Raw genomic sequence first — 21,866 nt, 5'->3', positions numbered from 1 at the left:
GAGGCCCGGCGTGTCCCAAGGAGCAGCTTCTGGGGACTCCTGGTGGGGGCCCCGGTCCACAATTCTGAATTGGGCCTGTCTCAGGGGCTCTAAAAAGCCTTTACACCTGTCATGTTCTCAAATCTGACTCGTGTCTTGTAAATCAAACCAAGTAAAAACTCACATTCTTCCCTTCGGCGTCTCATTTATTATAAAATGGTTTTACAAAAGTCTAAAACTATGCCAAGCTTCCCACTTCCCACCATATACATAAGACCATTTAAAACACAACCCGGTTGCCACTCACTGTTGTGTGTCCAGCACCGGCTGAACCCCAGCACTGGGGGCACCCGCACGCAGGTCTGGGACCAGAATTGCCTTTTGGGAACTCTCAAGCCAAAAGATGGCAATCCGGTACCGGAGCTCAAAGAAATGAGGGGCAGGAATTTACAGATGAAAAAATAGGAGTCTGATCCACTGGGGCAGGTGGCCCAGGTTCGCTGATCCCGGCTGTGTCAAGATCAGGACCCGGATTTGGAGGGAGAGCTCAAGGCCGTCTTTCAGGAAGCAAACAGGGTTGACCGTGCCCGGGAGCGGGCTCAGCCTCCCTGCAAGGCGGGCTCTGCGCACAGCCTACAGCGGGTTTCTCCTGACGTCGATCATGCCTGAGCTGGCCCGGCGCGGGTCCCGCCGGGGCTTGGGCAGGGGCCCGGGGTTCCAGGGCAGGCCCGCCTCACCCACGGGGGGCGCCCGCCCTCCCAGGGGCTCCTCGGCGCCGCCCTGCTCCTCACCGCACAGGCTGGAGCGCTTCCACGTCAGCGGCAGCGGGGCCCGGACCAAGTCCCGCACCTCGTCTCGGGCGCGGGGGCCCCCCTCAGGGAGGGACTGCTGCCAGAGAAGCTCGGGCACGGGGCGCAGCTCCTCTTCATTTCCGGGAGCCGGTCTGCTCTCCAGGCACAGGGCCCTCTTCTCCCCACCTGTCACCGAGACCAATGACACTCGTCAGAAACGGAGGCCTCAGCTCCCCTGTGGGAGATGCCCGCGGAAGAGTGGAGGTTAGAGGGGTTCCCAAGCCTTCCCGGAGGCCGGCCCAAACCGGGTCAGGTGAGCCTCACCCCTGCTCTGGCCCGCCGCACTCAGGCTACTGAGCTTCTGTTTCAGTTCCTGGTTCATCCACAGGTGGCGGCCCAGCTCCTTCTCCAGCGCTTGGATCCTGGTCTCATACTGCCTCCTGCTGTCCGCTAGCCCCTCGCCGAGGTGATCTGGACGGGAGGGGACACGGAGGAAGGCCGGGAGGGGCGGAGGAGGAAGGAGGGGCGGGGCCGAGGAGGAAAGCGGGGAGGGGCCGCGGGCAGGAAGAGGGGCCTCACCTCGGCTCTGCTGGAGGAGAAGCTGCATGTTCTGCTCGTGCTCCTTCTGCTGCAGGGTCAGCTGGCGGTCCATCTCCAGGCGCTGGCGCTCCAGGGCCACCTCCAGCCAGTAGACCAGCCTCTGCTGCTCCTCCAGCTGCATCTCCAGCTCAGAGAAGGCGATCTGCTGCTGGTGCTGCTCCTCTCGGAGCGTCACGACCTGTCCCAAGACCCAGCCAGGCTCAGCCCCCAGCGCGGATCATCCCCAACCGGCGGCAGGTACTCAGGTACTTGGCAAACTTGTAGCTACCACCCCCCACGGGCGGACGTCACTAAGGAATCACCAGGGTGTCCCGCTGAGCCAAGACCTGGCCTCCCACACCTTCTCAACAGTGTTCGAGGCAGGGATTTCCAAATGACAAGAGTCAGCTGTCAAGAGGAAGCTTACTTCCTACCCCTGCCTCAAGCTCCTTCCGAGGCCCAGGCTCCTAAGCCCGCGGGCAGAGACTTGCTGAGGCCCAGCTTCTCAAGCTCCGCACTACTGACATTTCAGTCAGGGAGTCTGTGGTTGTGGGGACCTGTCCTGCCTGCCGTAGGGTTAGCAGCATCCCTGGTCTCTACCCTCATGGCTGTGAGGACCGGAAGCATCTCCAGACTCGGTCGGATGTCCCCTGGGGGAAAACCATCCCTGCCGAGAACCACCGATCTGGGTGCACTGAAGGGGCCAGGAGGCCGGAAAGTGGGGGGAGAGGAGACCGGGTCTTCGTTTCACTAAGAAAGTTAGGGTTTAAGGAGGAGAGTCTGAGGCAGCCCTGGAGACTGGAGCTGGCCCTGATTCTGTCCCTGCATCTGGGAGGAAACAGACCCCCGTCTGGAGCTGCCAGCGGACCCCTCCCCCACACAAGTACCAGACGGAGGTGGCAGAGGGCCCGGGAGCCGGTGACCCACCTTGTCAAAATACTTGCAGAGCAGGGCTCTGGTCTCCGAGGACGAGAGGTAGCTGAGCTTGGCCATGAGGTTCATCTCACACTGGGACAGCAAGGAGGCCGAGGCCCGCAGCACCCGCTGGCGGCACGTGATGGCCTCATTCTTGTATTCGATGGCAGCATCCAGGGCCTCGATGGCCTCGTCCAGCTGGAACAGCGTCCGCTCCTCCTGCGGGACGCGGGCGGGCGTGGAAGGGGAGGCCCGGGTGCCCACACCACGCACACCCACTCCCCGGATGGCAGCCCTGGGCAGACGGCACCAGCACCCAGCCACGAGGGAGACGCTCTGTCTCCTCGTCCTGAGCTCACAGCACATCCAAAGTGTCCCTGACTGGTATGGCAGGGACAGGAAGCTTCCGTCACAGCCCCGACCCCGGGGGAGGCCAGGCTCTGCTGACGGGCTGCTCTCTGGTGTATCACCTGTCGCATGATCTACAGAAGCGCAGAGCACCCTACGCCAAACGGAAGATACGGCGGGTCTGCTACGGGCAGCAGGGGGGCCACCGGGGTGAGTTTATTGCAACGAGGCTCTCTCTGCTGCTCAGGGACTGCACGAGGCGCGGGGACGTGCTGCCACCGCTCATTCCCACACAGGGAGCCGAGGCGCGGACGCGCGGGCTGACACGGCTCAGGACACAGAGCGCCCCCAGGGTCCAGCCGGGCAGGAACCGCGAGGGCCAAGTCCGTGCGTCCCTGCTGCGGGGGCCGCAGCGGGAGGAAGGGCCAGGCCAGCACGCCCGCTGCGGCCGCCCCACGCCCTGGGTCTCACTCGCAGGGAAAGCGTGTCACAGGCAGGCTGCGGAGGTCCGGGCCGCGGGGCTCACCTCGGGCGACAGCAGGCTGCCCCTCCTCAGCTTGCCGTCGATGTCCAGGCGCTGCTTCAGCAGCGAGTCCTTCTCCTGGCGCAGGGCATCGATCTCCCCGCGGAGCCGCTGCTGGCTCTGGGCGCTGCCCTGCCGCAGCTGCCCACTCTTCTCCGACAGCTCCTTCTCCAGGTGCTCCAGCCGGCTGGACACGCGCACGATGTCCTCGCTGAGGGCCTGGGGGCGGCGCCACTGGGGGTCAGGGAGGGGGCGGCCCCACCCTCGCAGAGGTCACAGAAGCGGCCCAACCACGGGATGCTACAGAGGTTGCGGGCCTTTCCCTCAAGAGCGCTACAATCCGAGAGTACCGCCCGGCGGGAGGGCCCGGCTCTCGACTCTGCGGCGGCTCGGCCAGTGGGGGCGGTGGGACCAGAGCCTCGGAGGGGGGACCCCCAGAGACGGCCCCGAAGGATCCCAGCAAGCATGGGAAAAGGCACTCCTGGCAGAAAGGGGGCAGCACCGGACAATCCAGCAGCACCCTGAACCCTGCTGAACTTCAGAGCACTCTGGACCCCCGCGGGCACTGAGTCCGAGCACCTGCTCCAGGCCCGGGCTCTGGGTCTGACATCCCCCCTTTCCCACCATCCTGGCACCACTGTGATTCCACCGGCCGAAGAGGGCACTGGCTCAGAAGCTCCTTACTCAAGAGGAAGCAGTGACACAGAGGGGACAGAGTACTGCTCAGCGGGGAGGCCGCCATCTGCCCAGGTCTGTCGGCCTCCAGCGCCTGTGAGGCCTGCGTCTCCTCGGTCATCCCCCTTTCCACACCTGCTGTTCCTTGTTGGCCTGCACGGCCCCCAGCAAGTGCAGAGGGCGAAATGAAGGGGACGGAGCCTCACGTGGCTGCAACTTGCCCGGCAGGGGCATCACCTGGAAGAGCCTCCCCTGGCAGGGTTGGCACCGGGAGGGACCTCCATGGGAGGGGGCCACCCGACGGCATCTCACCTGGCAGGACCTCACCCGGCACAAACCCCGCCGGCGGGGCCTCACCTGACTGGACCGCAGGCGCTTGCTCTCCAGCCCCGTCTTCTCCTGCATCAGGGCCTCCTTCTTGGCCAGGATGGCCTCCCGCTTGTGGAGCTCCTCCCCCAGCTCCTCCAGTGCCCGCCGCTGCTGCAGGACCTTTTCCATCTCCTGGTCCAGCCACTTCTTCTGCTCCTCGATCTTCTGACGGGGGTGGGGGAGGGAACTCAGCTCTCACCCCTGGCCCCACGGGCCACTGCCCGGGGTCAGTGGGGGAGAAGGGTGCGCCCCCCCTCCCATCCTCCACCTCCGCCGCGCCCCAGGGGGACCGAGGCAGCCGACCGGGGGCTCCGGGGACGCCGGCCCGGCCCGGCCCACCTGCTGCTGCTCCAGGCTGAGCACAGAGCCGTTGCTGCCGCTGCGCCGCTTCCTCTGGAACGCCGCGATCTCTTCCGTCTTGATCTTCAGGATCTTTTGCTGCTGCTCGTGCCGCCGCTCCAGCTCCTGGGGACGCACCCGGCGAGCAGCTCAGGGGCAGGGTCCCAGGGGGGCGGGGGGGCCGCGTCTCCCCAGAGCCCCTCCGGAGATGGCCTCGCCACCCACGTCTCCCTGGGACTGGGCTCCTGCGGGCCGCCGGCCGCGGGCACGGCTCACCTCCTGAGTCCCGCCCGCCTCGCGTGCCCTCCGGCTCTCCTCATTCTCGGGGGCGAGGACAAACTCAGGGAGGCCGAGCCGCCAGCTCGGGAGGTCCTGCGGCTGCGAGTCCCGGGGACCCCAGGCGCCCCCGACCCGACCCGACCTTGACACGGTGCTGCCGCTTGTTCATCTCGGTCTCCAGGCGCCGCTTCTGCTCCGTCTCCTCGCGAAGCCGCCTCTGCAGCTGCCCGTGCTGCTGCCGCATGAGCTGCACGTGCCTCTCGAGCTCCTGCAGCCGCTTCTCGCTCTGGGCCGACAGCGACGCCAGCCGCTCGGTCGCCTGCTTCTTTTCCTTCAGCACCTGGACCGACACAGCCTCGGCTGGGCCACCACGAGACGGCACCACCCCCGACACTCAACCAGGGTGGACAGGACCGAAGGACGATGGACGGAGAGAGGGACGGATGGAAGGGCAAACAGGCCAGTGGGTAATGGACTAATGACAGCAAAAGATGGTGGCTACCAGGACATTTTCTCTGTACGAGGCACACATCACGTGCTCTGTGGGTATCAAATGATCCTAACAATCCTATGGAAAAAATAGGATTATCATTATCCCTACTGCGCAGACTAGGAAACTGAGGCACAGAGATCTCAGGAAACTTGACCGAGGGCACACGGCTACTAAATGGCAGGGCTGGGATTCAAACCCAAGCAGTCAGGCTCCAGAGCCCGTGCTCTTGACCATTCTACTGAACTGTCTCTTGGACAGCTGAGCTGAGGAAGGGAGGGAGGGAAGACAGACGGACAGACAGCTATAAAGTTTGGTGGATGGAAGGGTGGGTGGACAGATGGACAGGATCATACAAGGGTGAAAAACAGGGTGGGGGCGCCTGGGTGGCTCAGTCAGTTAAGCGTCCGACTTCAATTCAGGTCATGATCTCAACAGTTCGTGAGATGGAACCCTGGCGCCGGGCTCTGCGCTGACAGCCCGGAGCCTGCTTGGGATTCTCTCTCCCTCTCTCTCTCTGACCCTGCCCCACTCACACTTTGTCTAATAAAGAAATCAATCTTAAATTTTTTTTTTTCAACGTTTATTTATTTTTGGGACAGAGAGAGACAGAGCATGAACGGGGGAGGGGCAGAGAGAGAGGGAGACACAGAATCGGAAACAAGCTCCAGGCTCCGAGCCATCAGCCCAGAGCCCGACGCGGGGCTCGAACTCATGGACCGCGAGATCGTGACCTGGCTGAAGTCGGACGCTCAACCGACTGCGCCACCCAGGCGCCCCTAATAAAGAAATCAATCTTAACGACAAAACAGATAATACATGGATCAATAAAAGGCCATAGAAAGACGAATGGATAGATGGATAAACGGACAGTCACATCAACTGATAAAACGTGTTGGGGAAGGTCAGCAAAAGGATGTGATTGCCCATTGACCCATGAGTTGGACCCGGGCGATCAGAGGCTCCTCACCCCCTTCCCTGTCCTTGGAATGTGGGCCGCACTTGGCTTTCCTGCTCCCAGAGGCAGCTCCAAGGACACGGCCTCGAGAGGGTGACGAGGCGCTGAGAACGCTGCGTGTACACGACTGAACCCGCGTAGACCTTTTCATGAACTTCTAGGATACAGCAGGTGGGCCCGGGGATCCACTCATCCTGCTGCCGCCCAAGACAAGCCTCGTAAAGAAGTTCCCTTTGCTGATTAAACCTGCGACTTCCCCAAGGGGAGTGGCTGCCTCTTTCATAGCTTCCCCCCCGCCCTCTGCATGCGGGGACCGGTTTAAAGTGACATCCGGGAAGCTCGCGAGCAGATTGCCACGGAAAATGGCAGCAGGCGAAACCCGGAGTCGGCCAGAGACCTGGGTGGGGAGAGGTGGCCCCCATGTCAGCCGCTCACGGATGGTGCATGAGCATGGGGGCGTCCTTAAAACGCTGACTCAGGGGCTGGTCTGGGAAACTGCACGGCACGCCGGGGCAAAGAAGGAAGAGGTAAGGCTATTCTGCTGCCCGCTGGGCTGGAGTGCGGGGTAAAGACCTTATAAAGCTACGAGGGCGCAAGATGCCTCTGCTTGACATCTGGGTGCTTGTGACAAAGCCTGATTCAGATGCTAAGAGGTGGAGTCTCTGAGAAGGCGAGGAGGACGAGGAGGTAACTGAGGAGGAAACAGACAAGATGCCCCATGTCTTCTGACCCTGACACAAAGGAAAAATTTCCTTGACTTTTTACTTTTTTTAAGTTTATTTATTTTGAGAGAGCATGAGCGTGTGAGCTGGGGAGGGGCGGAAAGAGAGAAAGAGAGAGAATCCCAGGCAGGCTCCACGCTGTCAGCGCAGAGCCCGACGCAGGGCTCAATCCATGAACCGGGAGATCATGACCTGAATCGAGATCAAGAGTCAGACACTCAACCAAATGAGCCACCCAGCGCCCCACAAAGGAAAAATCTAAATAGCAATTACCCCAAACTCCTTGAAGAAAACTTGCATGCTTTGTCCCTTGAATTTGTAAATCTTAGCAATTCTTAGTAAATCTTAGTCTTTGAAATATAAACACCCCAGGACATGACCAAAGCATTGCCCACAGAGACTGAAAAAAGCAAAGTGGGGTGGGGGTGGGGGGGAACCTTTTAAAATACAGACTGCTGGGGCACCTGGGTGGCTCAGTCGGTTGAGCATCTGACTTCAACTCAGGTGATGATCTCACGGTTCGAGAGTTTGAGCCCTGTGTCAGGCTTTGCACTGACTGCACGCAGCCTACTTTAGTTTCTCTGCCTCCCTCTCTCTCTGCCCCTCCCTGCTTGCGCACGCTCTCTCAAAAATAAACATTTAAAAAATTAAAATAAAACACGATAAAATGCAGACTGCTGGAGGAGTTCCCTTGTCCAAAATCCAGTCCACAGCCTCTGAAAGATCACGAATATCAATAAAAGCTCCAGCCATGCGAGCGGGCTGGTTCATGGCTGGAGCACTGAAATGAAAGCTGAGAGAGTTGTAGGAGGCCGCTAAGCTCACCTCATCTCATGGATGCAACTAGAAAACACATGGGAGCAAACAACCCAGAAAACAACCAGAAGACAGGCAGAACAAACCAAACTAAATGAAGAGAAGACACCCGTGGAAGAGGGTGGGAAGGGCGGAGACACGGTGGGAGCTAGATGGACCACAGGACCGTCCATGGGAAAGGGGGACACCAAGGAAGCGGAGAAGGGACAGAAACAGACCCTCACGCCAGGGAGCCTGCCCGGGGAAGATCAATCACCCTAACATTTGGCTTGGAAAACCAAAGGGGCCAAATTTTGAGAGTTCTTAAAAGTAGTGGGACTTAAAGCATGGAACTTTAGGAGTGCCGGGGTGGCTCAGTCAGTTAAGCATCCAACTCCTGATTTCGGCTCAGGTTGTGATCTCAGTCATGAGACGGAGTCCTATGTAAGGCTCTGTGCTAAGCATGGAGCCTGCTTAAGATTCCCTCTCTCTCCCCTCTGCCCCTCCCTGCTTCACGCACATTCTCTCTCTCTCTCAAAAAAAAAAACAAAATAAAAAAAAAATTAGAACTTTAAAACTCAGCAGGCTCAGGTCTGGGAGAACCCAAGGGCCACAGGAAGTGGAGTCCCACCCTTAAAGAGACAGCACAACACATAGGCATGGAGATACAGACAGAAGCAGGAGTCTGAAAAATGCCCAGGGCATATGGAGGGAGAGTCATTTACTAATCTGGAGGGACAGACATCACTGAGGGACTCCTCCAGGAACAGAGGACTTGGCAGGTGCCATTTCCACGCTCTACCCCCCAGCATCAACACGCAGCCCCTCGTGGGGGCCAGCGCGACACCAACACTCACCGCCTGACTTACACTGAGCCTCATCCCATGGCGCTCCAGCAGATCTGCCCCTGCAGCCAGACCTGCCTCGGTCCCAGCAAGACAGGACTCCTCCCCCAGAAGGCGGGCACAAACCTTGCAGACACCACGCACCCCGCACTTTACAGATCCACCTCCTCCGCCCCCGTGGCGGGTCCTGGACATAGTATCAGGAGGTCCCCTCTCACAAGAGGACAGCTCACAAACCTTGCTAAAACTGGACGCCCTGCCCCTGTGCACGTTGCAGACCCGTCCCCTCTAATATGCTCTGGGCCAGAGCCCATCCAACCCAGGCCACAGCCTGGCAGTGTATAAGCAGCCCCCACAGAGGCCGGCACTACTCCAAAGTGACTCCTGCCCCAGAGAGATGGGAAGACAACCACACTAGTCTGACTGCGGCGCCAGCAGTGGGCTGGGGGCAGACAGCTGGTCTTGCCGGAGGCCGTGCGCATCCACAAAAGCTTCTCAGGAAAACGCAGGGAAAGGGCCCTGCGGTTCGGTGCTTCCACGGCTCTGGCAAATCCCTGATCTGACTCAACTCAAGCCCGGCGTGGCCCCAGACTGGCTCACTAACGGCACAGGGACCAAACTCTGCCCACAGCAGACAAAGAGAGCCCCTGCAGACCACTGGACGGATGGCAAAGGCGGCCACAACAGTCAGGTGCACACGATGCACATGTGAGATATGTGTGAAGCACCAGGTTCTGGTGAACAGGGGACACTGCACTACAGGATCTCTTCCTCATGAGGCCTCTGCTTTCAAGAGCAGAGGATGTAGCTGACTTTCCTAACACACAAAACCCGACCCAGAGTTAGACAAAATGAGGAGACAGAGGGATATGTCCCAGATGAAAGGACAGGACAAAATCACAGCAAGAGGCCGAAACAAAAGAGAAATAAGTAATATGCCTGATAGAGGACTTAAAGTAACAGTCATAAAGATACTCACTGGACTTGAGAAAAGAGTGGAGGACATCAGTGAGACCCTGAACAAAGAGACAGAAAACATAAAAAGAGAACCAACCAGAAATGAAGAACACAATAAATGAAACTAAAAAGGCACTAGGGGGAATAAATAGCAGACTAGAAGAAGCAGAAGAATGGATGAGGACAGAGTAATGGAAAGTAATCAAGCTGAGCAGGTGAGAGAAAAAAATTATGCAAAATGAAAACAGATTTAGGGAACTCAGCGACTCCATCAAGTGTAATAACATTGGCGTTATAAGGATCCCAGAAAGAAAAGAGAGAAAGGGCAGAAAATTTATTTCAAGACATGATACCTGAAAACTTCCTGAAGCTGGGGAAGAAAACAGATATCCAGATCTAGAGGCACAGAAATCGCCCCATAAAATCAACTCAAGGAGGCCCACACCAAGACACTGAGTAATTAAAATGGCAAAAAGTAGTGATGGAGGATTTTAAAAGCATCAAGAGAAAACAGTTACATACAAGAGAAACCCCATGAGACCATCAGCTGATTTTTCAGCAGAAACTTTGCAGGCCAGAAGGGAATGGCATTCACGGCACTGAAAGGAAAAGGCTGCAGCCAAGAATAATCTACCCCGTAACACCATCATTCAGAATAGGAGGAGAGAGAAAGAATTTCCCAAACAAAAGCTAAAGGAGTTCACAACCACTAAACCAGTTCTGCAAGAAATGTTAAATGGGACTCTTTCAGTGGAAAGAAAAGATCATAAGTAAGAGTAAGAAAAGTAGGAAGCATGAAAGAAGTAAAATACGTATATCTGTAAAAATCAGTCAGGGGACTCACAAAGTAAAAGGTTGTAAAGTATGACATCATAAATCCTACAATGTGGTGGGGAGAGGAGTAAAGAATGGGTTCCAACTTAACCGACCATCAACTTAATATAGACTGCTATTTGTAGAAGATGTTAGATACAAACCTAACAGTAACCACAAATCAAATACCAGGAATAGTTACGCAAAAAATAAAGAGGAACGAATTCAAGTATATCACTAAAGAAAGCCAGGAAACTGGGAAGAAAAGAGCAAAAGAATAAAGAAACTGAGAGGAACTATAAAAAACAGTAAAATGGCAATAAATACATACCTATCAAAAATTACTTTGAATGTAAATGGACTAAATGCTCCAATCAAAAGACACAGTATCGGGGCACCTGGATGGTTCAGTTGGTTAAGTACTCGACTTCAGCTGAGGTCATAATCTCATGGTTCATGAGTTCAAACCCCGCATCAGGCTCTCTGCTGTCAGTGCAGAGCCCGCTTCGGAACCTTTTATTCCCCCCTCTCTCTCTCTGCCGCTCTCCCTTCCTCTCTCTCAAAAATAAGAAAACATTAAAAAAAAAAAAAAAAAAAAGACACAGTGTGACATGGATTAAAGAAACAAGACCCACTATATAATGCCTAAAAGAGACATATTTCAGACCTAAAGACACCTGCATATTGAAAGTGAGGGGATGGTGGGATGCCTGGGTGGCTCAGTCACTTGAGTGTCCAACCCTTAGTTTCGGTTCAGGTCATGGTCTCATGGTTCATGGGTTTGAGCCTCACATTGGGATCCAATCTGTCATCGCAAAGCCTGCTTGGGATTCTCTCTCTCTCCCTCTCTGCCCCTCCCCTGATCATGCTCGCTCTCACTCTCTCTCTCAAAATAAATAAATTAACTTAAAAAAAAAGTGAGGGGATGGAGAAACATCTATTATGTAAATGGATGTGAAAAGAAAGCTGGGGTAGTAATCTATTCTATCAGACAATATAGACTTTAAAACAAAGATTGTAACAAGAACAAGGAAGGACATTATGTAGTCATTAAGGGAACAATCCAACAAGATAGAACAATCATAAATATTTATGCACCCAACACGGAAGCACCCAACACATAAAGCAGTTAATAACAAACAAAAAGTAATTAATTAATAGTAATACAATAATAATAGAGGACTTTAACACCCCACTTACATTCATGGACAGATCATCCGAACAGAAAATCAACCAGGAAACAGTGGCTTTGAATGACACACTGGACCAGATGGACTTAACAGATATATTCAAAACATTTCATCCTAAAACAGAATACACATTCTTTTCAAGTGCACATGGAACATTCTCCAGAACAGATCACACATTAGGCCACAGAACCAGTCTCAACAAATTCCAAAAGATCAAAGTCCTACCATGCATCTTTTCTGACCATAACTAAAAATCAACCACAAGAAAAAATCTGGAAAGAACACAAAATACATGGAGGTTAAATATGCTACTAAACAATGAATGAGCCAACCAAGAAATCAACAACATATATGGAGACAAATGAAAATGAAAACACAATGGCCCAAAACCTTTGGGATGCCACAAAAGCTGTTCTAAGAGGGAAGTTTATGGCAACACAGGCCTACCTCAAAAAGAAAAAAATCTCACATCAACAATCTAACCTTATACCTAAAGGAGCAAGAAAGAGAACAGACAAAATCCAAAACCAGCAGAAGGAAGGAAATAATAAAGATTAGAGCAGAAATAAAACAGAGACTAAAAAAAATAGAACAGATCAATGAAACCAGGAGCTGGTTCCTCGAAAAGATCGACAAAATTGATAAACCTTTAGCCAAACCTATCAAAAAGAAAGCAGGGGAGGGACTCAAAATCAGAAATGAAAGAAGAAAAATAATAAGTGACACCAAAGAAATTATACAAAGGATGGTAAAGAGAATATTAAGAAACATGATACACCAGCAAACTGAACAACCTAGAAGAAACGGATAAATTTCTAGACACATAACCTACCAAAACTAATCACCAAGAAATAAAATTTGAACAGACTGATTACCAGCAATGGAAATGGGTTGGTAATTAAAAAAAAAAACACAAAAAACAAAAACTCCCAGCAAACAAAAGTCCAGGATCAGATGGCTTCACAGGAGAATTCTACCAAACATTTAAAGACGAGTGATACCTATTGTTCTCAAACTATTCCAAAAAATAGAGGAAGGAAAGCCTCCAAATCCGTTCTGAGGCCAGCATTACCCTGATACCAAAACGAGTCAAAGACATGACCAAGAAAAGAGAACTACATGCCAATATCTCTGATGAACATAGATAGAAAAACCCTCAACAAAGTACTAGCAAACCAAACCCAACAATATATTTAAAAAATTATTCACCATGATGAGGTAGGATTTACTCCTGAGGTGCAAGGGGGGTGGTTCAACAGTCACAAATCAATGTGACCCATTACATCAATAAGAGAAAACAACCATACGATCGTTTCAATAGATGCAGAAAAAGCATTGGACAAAGTACAACATCTATTTATGATAAAAATCCTCTACAAAGTAGGTTTAGAGAGAACATACCTCATCCTAATAAAGGCCATATATGAAAAACCCACAGCTAACATCATGCTTAATGATGAAAAACTGAGAGCTTTTCCCCTATGGTCAGTAATAAGGAAAGTATGTCCACTCTCATCACTTTTATTCCACATAGTACTAGAAGTCCTAGCCACTGCGAGCAGACCAGAAATAAAAGGCACCCAAGTTGGTAAGGAAAAAGGAAAACTCCTATATGCAGATGACATGATACTATATATAGAAAACCCTAAAAATTCCACCAAAACACTACTAGAACTGATAAATTAATTCAGTAAGGTCACAGGATACAAAATTATACAAAAATCTGTTGCATTTCTATACACTAACGACGAAGCAGCAGAAAGAGAAATTAAGAAAACCCTTTCATTTACAACTGCACCAAATAATAAAATATGTAGGAATAAACTTATTCAAAGAGGAGAAAGACCTATACTCTGAAAACTATAAATCACTGACGAAAGAAACTGAAGATAACACAAACCAATGCAAAGACATTCCACGCTCATTGATTGGAAGAAGAAATATTATTAAAATGTCTATACTACCCAAAGCAACCTACAGATTTAATATAATCCCTACCAAAATACCAACTGAATTTTTCACAGAGCTAGAACAAACAATCCTAAAATTTGTATGGAACCATGAAAGACCCCAAATAGCCAAAGCAATCTTGAAAATGAAAAACAAAGCTGTGGGTATCACAACTCCAGATTTCATGTTACATTACAAAGCTGTAGTGATCAAAACAGTATGGTACTAGCACAAAGATAGACACATAGATCAATAAAACAGAATAGAAAGCTCAGATATAAATCCACACTTATGTGGTCAATGTTTAACAAAGGAGGCAAGAATATACAATGGGGAAAATAGTTTCTTCAACAAATGGTGCTGGGAAAACTGGACCGCCACATGCAAAAGAATGAACCTGGACCACTTTCTTACACCATCCACAAAAATAAACTCAAAATGGATTAAGGACCTAAATGTGAAACCTGAAACCATAAAAGTCCTAGAAGAGCACACAGGCAGTAACATCTCTGACATCAACTTCTTTCTAGATAGAGCCCCTGAGGCAAGGAAAACAAGCAAAAATAAACTATTGGGATTTCATAAAAATAAAAAGCTTGTGCAAAACAAACAGTAAACAAAACTAAAACCTATGGAATGGGAGAAGATATTTGCAAATGACATTTACAATAAAGAGTTAGCATCCAAAATATATGAAGAACTTACCCAACTCAACACCAAAAAAATACTCCCATCAAAAATGGGCAGAAGACATGAACAAACATTTCTCCAAAGAAAACAGGTAGACGGTCAACATGACTGATCCTCAGGGAAATACAAATCAAAACCACAATGAGGTATCACCTCACACCTGTCAGAATGGCTAGATGTAAAAAGACAAGAAATAAGTGTTGGTGAGGATGGGGGGGGGGCGGGGAGGAACCCTCATGCACTGATGGTGGGAATGCTAATTGGTGCAGCCACTGTGGAAAACAGTATGGAGGTTCCTCAAAAAATTAAAAATAGAATTACCATATGATCCAGTAATCACACTACGAGGCATTTACCCAAAGAAAGTGAAAACACTAGTTTGAAAGGATATAAGCACCTTATGTTTTACTACAGCATAATTTACAATAGCCAAGATATGGAAGCAACCCAAGTGTCCATCGATAGATGAAGGGATAAAGATGTGGCGTATATGTACAATGGAATATTACTCAGCCATAAAAAAGGGATGAGATCTCGCCATCTGCAACAACATGGATGGACCTGGAGGGTTTCATGCTAAGTGAAATATGAGAAACGCAAATACTGTATGATTTTGCTTATATGTGGAATATAGAGAACAAGTAGCACAGACAGACCCATAAATACAGAGGACAAACTCACGGTGGCCAGAGGGAAGGGGGAGGTGGCACGGGTGAAGGCGAGTGGGAGGTACAGGCTTCCAGTTATGGAATGAATAACTCATGGGGCAAGACACAGCACAGGGGATAAAGTCAATGGGATTATAACAACGTTGTGTGGTGACCGATGGTAGCTACACTTGCCGTGAGCACACCATAAGTACACACTTGGTGCATCACTATGTTGTGCACCTGAAACTAATGTAATATGTCAACTATACTTCAAAAAAAAAAAAAAACCAAAACAAAACAACCCAGCAGACTATAGTAGTAACAGATAAAACCACTCTGGCTGGGTGGACTAAAGTACTCCCCCAGGCTTTCATACAGTTGAGTGATCAACCAGTAGGGCCCGTGCCCCATATGCCAGACTGGGGCCTCTTGCCAAGGCACCCAATCCCGTCGAGGTATGGAAGTCATGGGAAACAGCCACTGTCTCAACTCTCACCATGGAGCCCTGTGCTGTGCTGCTGAGAACACCAAGCCCCACCACGCCTGGGAAAGGGATGGTCTACCAGAACTTGCCTGGGGTGTCCCATCTGGATGGGTGAGTTACTTCGAGGGAACTCCTCGGTCTCCACTGGGATCCTGTTGTCCTGCTACAAGCCCGACCTGGTGAAACGCACTAGACGCGGAATGGTAAATGTGCCACTGGGAGAGGGAAGAAGGTGGGAGTCCTGGTTGGGCACATCCCCCAGTCCATCTCTTCACGCCTGGCAGTGCTGCCTCCCCCAGCCAACATGTACGGTATGCACAACCAGGTCAATATCCTAAAGCTGCAAACTTCCCTCTCCTCAAGGCCAGGCGGACATTGTTTTCCAACAGTACGATCGTTTGGCCGCCATCTTGGTTCCCTCCACTGGGCTGGAGGACAGTATAGCACACATAGAAGCCCTTACTAAATTCATCTAGCAAGCTTAAATGACAGCCAAAGAAGCCTGTCCTCAACACTGAAAGGTCTCTGATGAGAACAGCTATCCTCCAAAACAGAATGGCCTTGGACATTACTGTCCTACAAGGAGGCCCCTGTGCCATTATCCAAACACAATGTTGTGTGTTCGGCTAACGTGTGATCCTTGCTGAATCTAGTTGACCCATGAGCTGGGTGGACCCAGGTGATCAGAGGCTCCTCACTCCCTCCCCTGTCCTTGGAACGTGGGCTCTGCTCGCCTTTCCCACTCCCCGAGGCGGCTCTAAGGACACGACCTTGACAGAGTGATGTGGCGCTGAGAACGCTGCATGTACACACGACTGAACGCAGTTCAGGGAGCCTCACAAACTTTTAAGATGTGGTGCGTGGGTGCGGAGATCCACTCACCTTGCTGCCGCCAAGACAAGACTGGTATGCAAGCTCCCTTGCTTAGGAAACCTTTCTACCTGGGGTGGCTGCCTCTTTCTTTGGTCTCTCCCTGCCCTCTGCGCGCAGGGACCCATTTCAGGTTACACCCGGGAAGCTCCGGAGGGGGTTACCAACCAACAGCGTGACAGACAGATGTTCGAGTCAGACAGACTGACGGCCCGAGGGGTAGACAGAGAAGACGGGACGGTGAGAGAAGTGGCCGGGGAGCTGGGGGGGGGGGAGGGGGGCTGCATGAGGAAGGGGTAGCTTGCTTTCGATGCCCACCCATCACTGGGCTGCGAGCAGCACTGGCCTCCCTGCCTCTGCTGTGTTTACAGCTGAGACCCCCCTGCTCAGCACTGCTGACTTCTGTGTAACACCGGCCTCACCCTGGGAGTCGGAGGCCGTTCCCCAAGCCAGCCAGGGGCTGGGCCACGAGGGCCTGAGCGCCCACGGGTGCCGGTGAACCTGGCCCCGGGGCCCACCTGGCTTGATCCCAGGCCCCCAGCCACTGCCCCGGGATCCCCACACTGACCTGCACCTGGCTCTGGGCGACAGCGACCCTCTTGCGGAACTCCTGGAGCCGGGACCGCTCGCCGGCGTCCTGGGGCTCCCTGCCCTCGAGCTCCCGCAGCTGCCTCTGGCTTTCGCTCAGCTCTGCCCGCACCTGCTCCGCCTCCTGCTCCAGCTCCCGGATGTGCTGGCTATGCTGCCGGTTCAGGGCCTGGGCCGCCTTGCCTGGAAGAAAGAGCGGGGGCCTCATCAGCACAGGCAGAGCCTCTCCCCCAAGGGGACCATCGCTTGGCTCCCCTGGGAGGGGTTCCAGACCTCTGTCAGCCACGGTCACCTGTGGGGGTTTTGCTAAGCCTCTGCACCACTGGTACCGTGAGTTATTTACTATATTTTCCTTTAAGCCACTTACTTTTTCAATTAAAATTAGCCTCATCCATAGCAATGACCCACAGAAATTAGGGGTTAAACTGGCTTTATTTTTTTAAATGTTTGTTTTTGTGAGAGAGAGAGAGAGAGAGAGAGAGAGAGAGAGAGAAAGAGAGAATGCACGTGCATGTACGCAGGGGAGGGGCAGAGAGAGGGGGAGACAGAGAATCCCAAGCAGGCTCCACGCTGCCAGCACAGAGCCTGACTCGGGACTCAAACTCACGAGACGTGAGATCGCAATCTGAGCCGAAGTCAAGAGTCGGAAGCTTCATCGACTGAGCCTCCCAGACCACCCCTAAATTGGCTTTATTTTCACCTGATACCTACTAACAAATACACAGGTTGGGCCTGCATGGAATTAAGCCTCCAGAACTGACTTCCATTGGCGGGAAATCTGGAGAGCGGAGGGACGAGTTAAATAACACCACAAGGAAGCCAATGGGCAAGTCCTGAACACGAGGGGTTTGGGACAGTCTACAGGACTGTGAGGAGACAGGAGAGGGACGCTTTAGAGGCCTCACGAGCACGGTGTGGGACACGTGTGGAGCTGGGTGCCAGCAAATCAGCCGTCCACGGACTCTGCCAAAGACCTGAGGGAACAGGCTTGTGCTCTGGGCGTGGGGGGGGACGTAGAGCTTCGTTAGACGTGCTCATGGCACGTCGGTTAAAGTGTCCAAAAAGAGGCAAACTGAACGGTGTGGGGGTGAGATGACAAGATGCCTGGGATTTGCTTCAAAACACCTCAGCGAAGACAAAAGAGACAAAGGAAAGGGATGTATGGGAGAAGCTCGTGATGCTAAATCCGGGTGATGGGCTCACGGGGACCTGCTGTGCCAGCCTTCCTCCTGTTGTGTTTGAAATTCTTCATGATGCATTCTGTAAATGTTTATTTATTTTTGAGAGACAGACAGACGGACACAGAATCCGAAGCAGGCTCCAGGCTCTGAGCTGTCAGCACAGAGCCCGATGCGGGGCTCGAACCCACGAACTGTGAGATCGTGACCTGAGCCGAAGTCGGACGCCCAACCGACTGAGCCACCCAGGCGGCCCTTCATAATGCATTTTGTAATAAATACGCAACCCTTCAAATAAAAAGGCTCAGCTGCTTCTTTACACGTGTCACCAGTGGCGGACGTAGCATGATTTGGGGCCACTGTTTGCACCCTAAGAGTAGGGGATCCTGTGCCCAGCAAGGTGCCTAACACGGCAGGCAACTGACAAATACAACTACCGCTATCACGAATAGGTATTGCTTTCTGAGAACCGGTCTTAGCCCTTCAGCTGAATGAAGTCCCCTCAACGGCCCAAAAAGCAGGTACAATTACTAGCCCCACTTTAGAGAGAAGAAAACAGAGCCACAGAGGGGCTATTCTACTTGCTCAAGGTCACACGGCCCCAAGAGGCTGAGTCGGCTACCACACTAAGCCACCTGGTCCCCGCTCCTAACCACCCTCAGGCGGGAGGCCCGCCCGAAGGCCCACCGCCTCACCTGTGCGGACCAGCTCGCCGATGAGCTCCTCCTTCATGCGGATGTTGATGGCCAGCTCCCGGATCTTCTGTTGGGCTTGGGCCAGCCGCCGCTCAGAGGCCGTGGCAGCTGGGGTCCGGCGGGGCTGCGCCAGGGCCTTGCTCCCACCGGCTACTGTAACAAGCCCGCCGTCAAGGCCACCACCCCAACGATCAGTGGGGGAGGCGGGAGAGGGGAGAGGCACGCCCCGGGCAGGGGCGGCGAGGCATGGCGTGTGGACCGTCTGGAACAGCCAGTCCAGGATCACGGAAGGGAGGGTCAGAGCCCCCTCTGCACCAGGCCCAGCTCACCTCTGGGCCCCGGGACGGCTGCACCCGGTTCTTCGGGGTGAAGCTCTGGGCCCTTCCCGGCACAGGGACTTCCTGGGCGGGCCCCCACCCTCTGGCTCCACTTGTTGATCCCGTCCCTGGAAGACAGAAGCAGGACTCAGAGGAAGGAAGAGAGGCCACTGCGGTCTTCTGTCCTCTCAGGGTCAACGGAGCCTCGGGGCGTCGGTCTGGCAGAACTGAGGCCAGGGGGCTGGGCTGTTGGGGGCACCGAAGGCCGCCGTGAAGGCCGAGAACCAGGAGGCCCGGGGCCCACCCTGTGGCATACTCACCCCACCGGTTCCAAGCCCACAGTCCCCGTCTGCTCTCCCCACCGGACGGGGCAACGGAGGTGAGGGCTCCCTGAGACCACAGTGGGGTCCTCCTCCAGCCCAGCCTGGCTCCCGAGGTGCTTTGGGTCAGGTGGGCAGCTGGTCCCACTCACCTGCGCAGGTGCGGGGGCCGCAGGGGCGGCTGCCCCTCCTCCTGCCCCTCCTCCTCCGAGGCAGCTGAAGAGCCGCTCCCCTGGCTGTCTGCCTCTGCCAGCAGCTGGGCCCCAGGCTCTCTGCCATTTGTCACCTGCTAGGGGAGTGCCAGGGTTTCAGGACAGAAAGCGCCCAGGGCACCGACCATCAGCCATTTTCCATCACTGATCTTTGCTCGTGCCTATGCCCGGCCCTGCCCGCCCTCCTCACAGCCCTGCCAATCCCAAGTGAGAGTAGGAGCTTCCTCCCAACCCCCCAGCGCCCCCTCCCCTGTGGCACCCATAGCACCTGGGACTCCACGGGTGACAGCTTGCCCTATCTTTGTATACAGCTCACCAGCAATGCCCTGCTAGAGTGGTGGATGTATAACAGACTCCGGTCAAACCCACACCCTCCCTCCCCGCACTGCCTTGGCCTTTTACAGCTGAGATGACCCAGAACTTTCAGGAGGATGCAGGAGAGCCTTTGTCCAAAAGGTCCCAAGTGACTAGAAGGCCGGGCTCAGGGAGATTAGGGCTCATGGAAAAGTATACTTGCAAAGACAGAAGGGGTGGCCTCAGAGGTGATAAGCCCCCCATCTCTGGAGGTGTGCAAGCTTTCCATCCAGCGCCCGAAGCCCAACTCCCTCTGTAACGTCCTCACTTCAAAAATCTCCAGCCAGCCCAGGGATGCCCAGTGGTACCAGACCCTTCTGAGCGGCCCTACAGAGTCCCCCAAATTTTGGCCCTTTCTCTAGGAGCACTGGAAAGGGGTATCTCACAGCTGGTCCCGGGAAAGGCCGGATACATTCGGCAGCACCGCCCTTCCCCTGCCGGAGCCTGTCCAATGCAAGAGACCCAGGCTCGCCACCTCCTCACCTCTCCCCAGTTCTCAGGGCCAACTTCATCTCCAGGAAGGCAGACGGGGGGCACCATGCCCAGCATGTGGCCGTGGGCACCGCCGAGGGGGGCTGTGTGAGGCCGGGGCGCAAAGGAGCCGGCAGACAGGCCCTGTAGGAGCCCTGGGGCCCCCCCAGCCAGGCCGCACCAGCTCTAGCCGCAGCCGAAGCTCCGCCATTTCCTGCTGCTGCTCCCGAAGCCGGTCGCTCTGGAAGACATGTTCCGGGTGCTGATGGGGGGTGTGGACGGGGAGGGTGCCGGGATGCTGGCGGGCAGAAGTGCGGGAAACTGAAGAAGGGGCCACCCCACCCTCTCTCTGCTAAAACTGAGGAGGGCCAGATACCTCTGACCACTTGTTGCCCAAACACACACACGCACACACGCACACGCACGCCAGTTGTTCAGGGTCAAGCTCTCACCCCACCCTGCTAGCTCCAGGTCAGTCCTCCACGTTCATGCCAGTCACTGCCGCCAGAGGGCGCCGGGAGCAATGCTGACCCAGTTGCCTTGGGACGACCGGGACCCGACCGACTGCCCCTCCAGTCCCACCTCTCATCCAGGGTCATGGCCATCAGGCACGACCACCCGCACCATTCTCTTCCTCACCTCCACGCTGTTGCTCAGTTGTGGCCCCTCCATCTCTTCCCACCCTGCCAGAAGCCTGCCCTGGCTAACTCCCCCTTGTCCCCGGAAGCTCAGCTCGATTTCACCTTGAGGAAGCCTGCCCCCACCTGCAGTTTGTACTGCTCCATGGCGTCCTCCAGGGCCGCCAGAAAGTCTCGGTTCTCCTCCTCCAGCCGGGCCACCTGGCTCTGCAGGGCGAGCAACTGCAGTGCCCCGTCTTCCTATGGGGCAAGGAGAGAGGCTTCAGGGGCAGGAGCCGGCGGACAAGCCTGCCTGTCTCTGGGACACCCCGGCCCTCTCTCTGCCCTGCCAGGGGTTCCCCTAGTCCAGCTTGCTACTCTGCTGCAAGCCCTGCCTGCAATGGGGCTCTGCCTCCAGAGCCCACCCAGCCTGTGGTCCCCTCTGCAAGCTATTTGGGCCATCTCTTGCATTATGAGTCATACTTTTATTAACAATAATAACGGCATCACTATTATTGGGAACCCACTGAGGCTCCACTAGCGCGCTGCGCTGGGCACTTGGTACACCTTCGGCCCTTACAACAAGCCTAGGAGGTAGATACCCACGTTATCCCTGTTTCACAGACAGAGACCCTGAGACTCGGGAGGGTAAAGGACGCGGTCAAGGTCATCAGAATCGCCTCTGAATCCAGAATGCGCTGCGCTGATGGACAAGGGGCAGGGGCGCCGCCGGCCGTATGAAGACGGCTCCCTTCCCCGCTCCCACCCTCCCCGGGGCCACACCTGGCCCTTGGCCACCTTCGGCCCGCCGGGCCCCTGCGTGGCCTGCTCCTCGGCGGAGGCGCTCTCGATGCCGCTGTCGGGCCCGGAGGCGGAGCTCAGGGCGCTGCGCTCCCCCTCGAC

At 54.3% G+C, this 21,866-nt stretch overlaps 1 protein-coding gene across 1 annotated transcript in view; it reads right to left on the bottom strand.

Annotated features, from left to right (window-relative positions):
* Nucleotides 1-167: 167 nt before the first annotated feature.
* Nucleotides 168-21,866, bottom strand: part of KIF7 (kinesin family member 7) — a 27,707-nt gene continuing 6,008 nt past the window's right edge. The window contains 16 exon segments of the mRNA XM_040493403.1: nucleotides 168-956; nucleotides 1,095-1,241; nucleotides 1,350-1,548; nucleotides 2,277-2,483; nucleotides 3,139-3,354; nucleotides 4,168-4,344; nucleotides 4,519-4,644; nucleotides 4,940-5,137; nucleotides 16,780-16,982; nucleotides 18,673-18,825; nucleotides 19,002-19,117; nucleotides 19,462-19,598; nucleotides 20,359-20,499; nucleotides 20,501-20,587; nucleotides 21,111-21,224; nucleotides 21,762-21,860. Of these exon segments, the coding sequence (XP_040349337.1) occupies nucleotides 613-956; nucleotides 1,095-1,241; nucleotides 1,350-1,548; nucleotides 2,277-2,483; nucleotides 3,139-3,354; nucleotides 4,168-4,344; nucleotides 4,519-4,644; nucleotides 4,940-5,137; nucleotides 16,780-16,982; nucleotides 18,673-18,825; nucleotides 19,002-19,117; nucleotides 19,462-19,598; nucleotides 20,359-20,499; nucleotides 20,501-20,587; nucleotides 21,111-21,224; nucleotides 21,762-21,860 (2,664 nt within the window). The 3' untranslated portion in view covers nucleotides 168-612.

This window comes from Herpailurus yagouaroundi, unplaced genomic scaffold, assembly GCF_014898765.1.
Source record: "Herpailurus yagouaroundi ecotype Mexico unplaced genomic scaffold, PumYag 185, whole genome shotgun sequence".
Lineage (NCBI taxonomy): Eukaryota > Metazoa > Chordata > Mammalia > Carnivora > Felidae > Herpailurus > Herpailurus yagouaroundi.
Note: the sequence above shows the minus strand (reverse complement) of the source record. Positions and strands in the feature narration are given on the sequence as shown.